The sequence below is a fragment of the Neopelma chrysocephalum genome, unplaced genomic scaffold, assembly GCF_003984885.1.
Source record: "Neopelma chrysocephalum unplaced genomic scaffold, ASM398488v2 Primary Assembly neopelma1_171, whole genome shotgun sequence".
Classification (NCBI taxonomy): domain Eukaryota; kingdom Metazoa; phylum Chordata; class Aves; order Passeriformes; family Pipridae; genus Neopelma; species Neopelma chrysocephalum.
The window spans coordinates 116,583-122,750 of NW_020897833.1; the positions used below are offsets into that span (position 1 = coordinate 116,583).

Genomic DNA, 6,168 nt, shown 5'->3' on the forward strand with positions numbered 1-6,168 from the left:
AATCCCACATTCCCAGTTATCTGTGCAATCCCACATTCCCAGTTATCTGTGCAATCCCACAATCCCTGTTATCTGTGCAACCCCACATTCCCGGCAGGCACAGGAGCAATTCCAGGCTCCGGGGAGGATCCAGAGCCCAGGTGGGGACCAGAAGGGGCAGTAAAACCACATTAAACCACATTTTTGGCTCTTGTTTTTCCACCTCTTTCATTGGTTTTTTATTAATTTCTTTGGTTCTGTTCCCCATTCCCGTTTTCCCAGCAATCCAACCCCCTGTCCCAAACTCGGGCGTTCAGTTGGGATATTCAGTCCTTGTTCCTGAGCTTTAAACCCGGAGCTGAGCCTTGCAGAGCCCAGCACCAAACGTGCCAGAGTTACAGCTGGACACGTTTCCCCCCATTTCCATGGGATTTAAAGGATTGGTAATGAAATGGGAACAAAAATGGTGAGGATTAAATAAAAAATGGTAAAAAATGGTAATAATTAAGTTAGAAATGGTAATAAAATAAAATTGAACAAAAATTGGTAATGAAATGGTAACAAAAATGGTAAGGATTAAATAAAAAATGGTAATAAAATGGTAAGGATTGAATAAAAATGGTAATAAAATGGTAAGGATTAAATATAAATTGTAATAATTAAAGTAAAAATGATGATAAAATGGCAAGGATTAAATAAAAAATGGTAACAAAATGGTAATAAATAAAATTAAATACAAATTGTTAATAAAATATTAATAAAAATGGTAAGGCTTAAAAAAAGTTGTTTGTGAAACGGTAACAAAAATGGTAAGGATTAAATAAAAAATGGTAATAAAATGGTAATAATTAAATTTAAAATGGTGATAAAATGGTAATAAAAATGGTAAGCTTAAATAAAAATTTTTAATGAAATGGTAGCAAAAATGGTAATGATTAAATAAAAAATAGTAACAAAATGGTAAGGATTAAATAAAAATGGTAAAAAATGGTAATAAAAATTGTAAGGATTAAATAAAAAATGGCAATAAAATTGTAAGAATTAAATAAAAAATGGCAATAAAATATTAATAAAAATGGTAATGATTAAATATTGTTAATGAAATGGTGACCAAAATGGTAATGATTGAATTAAAAATGGTAATAAAATGGTAAGGATTAAATAAAAAATGGTAATAATTAAATTAAAAGTTGTGATAAAATGGTAAAGATTAAATAAAAGTGGTGATAAAATGGTAATAAAAATGGTAAGGATTAAATAAAAAATGGTAATAAAATGGTAATGATTACATAAAAAGTGGTAACAAAACGTTACGGATTAAATAAAAAATGGTAATAAAATGGTAATAAAATGGTAAGGATTAAATTAAAAATGGTGATAAAATGGTAAGGATTAAATAAAACAAGTTAAAATGGTACCAAAACTGGTCCTGATTGAATAAGGGTAATTAAGGAATTCTCCAGGGGAGGCAGAGCTCTGAGCCAGAAGATGGGACCCCGAGCCAGGATGGCCCCTCCTGGCCTGGATTACGGTCATGGATCAGCCCCATTCCCTGATGTTCCTCCTTCCCCTTGGCTCCCACATTCCCTGGGAAGGGCAGGACTTCACTCACCACTGGGGAATTCCGGAAGCCCTTGATGGCCTGGAAGATTCCCCCTCCGATGGCCCCCATGGTGAAGGCGCCTCCGCAGTCATCCACGATCCTCCAGGGACTGCGGGAAGAACGGAGTGGGAATGGGGAATGCCGGCCTGGGAATGGGGAATGCCAGCCTGGGAATGGGGAATGCCGGCCTGGGAAAGGGCCGGGACAGGGCAGCGCCTGGGCCCTGCCGGGACTGGGGTGGAGATCCACCCCAATTCCAACAGAACCCAGGGAATACTGCAGCAAACACACCCAAGGGGGCTGCAGTGCCCCACATCCAACAAAACCCAGGGAATACTGCAGCAAACCAACCCAACTTTGCCATTTCATCCCCCCTCCCAACATCCCCGGAGCGGAAGGATCCAATATTCAGAATTTCCCACCCTCCTGAACTTTTCCACACTGCCCACACAAGACAGACATATTTCCATCATGGAAAAGTGCAGAATTCCAGCTCTGCCCTATGTCCATCACATTCCCTGATCCCACTCTTGTCCTGTTCTACGGAAAACTGAAGAGCCAAATTCCCTGAGATTCCAACACCCTTTTCCTGAATCCCTCACACTTCTCATCAGCTCTGCTTATTTAACTGAGACTTCAAAGCCAGCTTTGTTAGGCTGGGACGGTTTTTTCTGGTGCATCCCAGATCCTTGAAGTCCATTCCCACCAAACGCAGCTCCCAGAGGAGCAGCAGCCACAATTCCTGCTCCAAAATCCTGCCCAGGAGCTCCTTCCTGCTGGGAACACCGTCAGCCCTGGCAGGTGAGTCTCAGTTTGGGGCTCAGAACCTCTGCCCAGCACCGGAGCCCTGTGACACTAAACCCAGCCCCTGCACTGGGCCAGGCCTAAGCTGCCAACAACCCCTGTTGTCCCTGGGTGATCCCAGAGCACAAAATGTTCACAAACTCCTTGGGATTTTTTTCATCCTGGAGCCAAATGTTCCAGCCCAGCACGGGGGGTTTAACTCCTGCACTGCCAAGAGTCGGGAAATGCAGGAAAACTCAGCTCCAACACCAGGTAGAGTCCCAAAGGTGACTCCCCACGGCAGGATCACGGATTTCTGGTTTCTCTGGGAATGGGGGTGTCCCTGAGGATCCCTACAGCTCCTGCCCATGGGGACACAGACCCTGACCCTCCTCCCAGGGCACCCAGCGAGGAGGGGGTGAGGATGAGGAGGGGGCTGAGGATGGGGGGGAACTGAGGATGACGGGAGTCCCTGGATGAGGGAAGGCTGTGGATGAGGAGGGGGCTCTGGGTGAGAAGGGGCTGGGGATGAGGGCAGTCCTGGATAAGGGGAGTCCTGGATCAGAGAAGGCTGTGGATGAGGAAGGCTGTGGATGAGAAGGGGCTGTGGATGAGGAGGGGGCTGAAGATTAGGGGAGTCCTGGCTGAGGGAAGGCTGTGGATGAGGAGGGGGCTGTGGATGAGGAGGGGGCTGTGGATGAGGAGGGGTTTGTGGATGAGGAGGGGCTGAGGCCGAGGAAAGGCTGAGGCCGAGGAAAGGCTGAGGCTGAGGAAAGGCTGAGGCCAAGGAGGGGCTGAGCAGTGACAAATCTCTCCTCTGTCCCAGCCCCCCCGTGCTGCAGACTCTGTCCCAGGGTGTTTTTTCCCTGCAAACACCCTCTGATTTGCAGTCCCTCCTCCTGCCCATGACCTACTTTGGGATCTCTCCCTCCCTGCACCCCTGACCCAGGGCACTCCTGTGGGCACAGGGGACACTTGGTTTGGGCACCCTGGCTCGTCCCCAGTGCCCCCCCCATCCAGATCCCATCCCCACCCCATGGATTTTATCCTTCCTCCCGTTCTGTTTCTGCGCCCTGCTCTCATCCCATCTCACCTCCTCACAACCCCCTCCACTCCTGACCAAATTCAATAATTGTTTATTTTCCTTCCTCTCCTTCCTGCTTTTAATGCCCAGGAAAAGGTTCTAGGCACACTGTTGTCAGAGATGCCAAGATGAAAAGCAACTCAAGTGTTCCTTCCCAGGGATTTTCTGCTGTTTTGTTCTCAGGTCTCCCAGTGCAAGTTTTGATCTCCTCTGTTATGAATAAAACATCTCACCCCAACTCTCCCCCTTCCTGAACTCAGTGATCTCCTTAAAAGGCTTTTTGGAAATCTAAATGGATTATGTGGAGTGGGCTTCCCTTACCCACAAAGTCAGGGGATTCCAATTAACCAAATCACGGCCTCATTAACAAGACCCCAATCATGGAAGGCTCCCCTCCACTCCTCCCCTCTTTAACCTCATCAGCTGTTGCCTTTTGGGTTCTTCATTTTCACCTTAAACTCCTCCCCAAGCCTTTCTGAGCAGCTTTTAAAGGAGAGAGCTCCTCTGATACCAGCACAGGCCTCCTCCCTCAGGGCTCACCCCCAGCCCTGCCCAGCCCGACCTGCTGAAGGAGCAGAGGAGAGGAAAAGAGATTATTCCATTATTAATTTACCACTTCTCTCCAAGCCTAATGTTACAGGGAATTGTTCCCCTGACTCTGCAGGGAAGGGATGTGGGGGAGGAGGTTGGGTTCCTGCTCCTCACCAGGGATTGCTCAGAGACGAGCAGGGCAGAGGCCAGGACTCCACTTATCCCTCCAAGCCCCAGGGAATAATGCAGCTCTCCAAAGAGCTGGAAAACCACTGGGATTGGAGTGTAGATAAACAAAGGGGCCTTTTCTCCCCAGGGAAGCAGCCTGAGCCCAGGCAGAGCAGCTGCTGGGGTTGGATAAAGGGACAGCCCATGGGGGACCCCGACAGCCCCACACAGCAGCAGGGTAAGGGAGAAGCCTCAGCCCGTGCCAGGGGAAGCTCAGGATGGACATCAGGAGGAATTTCTTCACAGAAAAAGTGGAAGGGGCTGCCCAGGGAAGTTTGGAGTCCCCCTCCCTGGAGGTGTCCAAGGATGTGGCACTCAGTGCTCTGGGCTGGGATCAGGCACAGCTCGGACTCGATGGGCTGGGAGGACTTTTCCAACCTCAGGATTCTGGGATTAGCTGGAGCCCACGGCAAACTATCAATAAACACAATTTATTTTGCTCGTGTCCCGGAATTTGTGCTGTGGAAAGGCTGGGGTTGACCCTCATCGAGAAAGTTAACACGTGGTAACAGAGTGACTGGCAAAGTTTGGGAAAAGCCTCAGGAACAGCCCCAGGTCTCTGTTTGCAGAGCTGAGCGCAACCATGGAATTCCAGGACGGTTTGGGTGGGAAGGGACCTTAAATCCCATCCAGTGCCACCCCCTGCCATGGGCAGGGACATCTCCCACTATCCCAGGCTGCTCCGACCTGGCCTTGGACACTTCCAGGCATGGGGCAGTCACAGCTTCTCTGGGAATTCCATCCCAGCCCCTCCCAGGGAAGGATTCCTTCCCAATATCCCATCTAACCCTCCCTCTGGCAGTGGGAAGCCATTCCCCTTGTCCTGTCCCTCCACCCCTTGTCCCAGGTCCCTCCCCATGCTGATAAAGCTGCTCAGGATTCTGTAACCCTGAGCCTGAGTTTGCATTTAAACCTTTTACTACTGCAAATAAAATCTCTGAGCTGCCACTGATGTGGCTGTGAAAGTCCACAGGGACAGCACCGAACTGCCAGGGGGGGCTGGGGGTGCTCAGGGGGGCTGGGAGCAACTGGGGGAGCCTGGGGATGAGGGGAGGCTGAGGATGAAGCAGTGCTGAGGATGGGGGGGTCTGAGGCTGAGGAGGGCAATGAGGACGAGGAGGAGGCTGGGGGGACTGAGGATGAGCGGGCCGAGGATGAAAGAAGGCTTGGGGGAGGCTGAAGGGGGCTGAGGATGAGGAGGGCACTGAGCACGAGGGGCGGTGCTGAGGGGGCTGTGGATGAAGGGCTGAGGATGAGGAGGGCCCTGAGCACGAGGGGCGGCCGCGGGCAGGCCGGGGGCGGTGCCGGGGCCGGGGGAGGGCGCAGGGCCCAAAGCACCGCCCGCCGCGGCCCCCACAGGCCCCTGAGCCGCTCGGGCCGCGGGTCCCGCCGGTTCCCCCGGGAGCTCCGGCGGCTCCGCGGGGCTCGGCACAGGCGGGCTCCGACCTGCCCGGGACCCGCGGCCGCCGCCGCCTCCCTCAGGGGGCCCTGCCAAGGTCACACCCGCCCCCAGCACAGCGAGCGGCTCCCGCCCCTTCTCGGGCCCGATCCCCCTCCCGGGCTCGCTCGTGATCCCAATCCTGCTCCCGGGCCCGCTGCCGGTCCCGCTCCGCTCCCGCTCCGCTCCCCCCGCTCCTCACCAGGGCTCCCTCGCGTACTCCTCCATCTTGCCCCGGCCCCGCCGCCTCCCCGCGCGCCATTGGCTGAGCCCGCTCAGCGCCGCCCAATGGGGAGCGCGGGGCGGGACCGAGGGGAGGGGCCTGAGCGTTGATTGACAGGCCCCGAAATGGCGGCGTGAGGGGAGGGCGGGGGGCGGGACCGAGGCGGGACGGGGACGGTGCTGGGATCCCATCCCTGCCTCGGGCACCGGCACCTCCCGCCCGGCCGGGTTACTGCAGGTTTGTCCAGCCTGGCCTTGGGCATTTCCAGGGATGGGACATCCTCTGGGAATTCCGTCCCA

The 6,168-nt window shown here is 52.6% G+C and overlaps 1 protein-coding gene across 1 annotated transcript in view; it reads right to left on the bottom strand.

Moving 5' to 3' along the window:
* TIMM17A (translocase of inner mitochondrial membrane 17A) overlaps window positions 1-5,956 on the bottom strand; it is a 9,739-nt gene extending 3,783 nt beyond the window's left edge. Inside the window, exons 1-2 of the mRNA XM_027701864.1 lie at window positions 5,849-5,956; window positions 1,592-1,691 (exon numbers count right to left, since the gene is read on the bottom strand). Coding sequence (XP_027557665.1) covers window positions 1,592-1,691; window positions 5,849-5,874 — 126 coding nt within the window. The 5' untranslated portion in view covers window positions 5,875-5,956. The remainder of the gene's footprint in view (window positions 1-1,591; window positions 1,692-5,848) is intronic.
* Window positions 5,957-6,168: the final 212 nt, after the last annotated feature.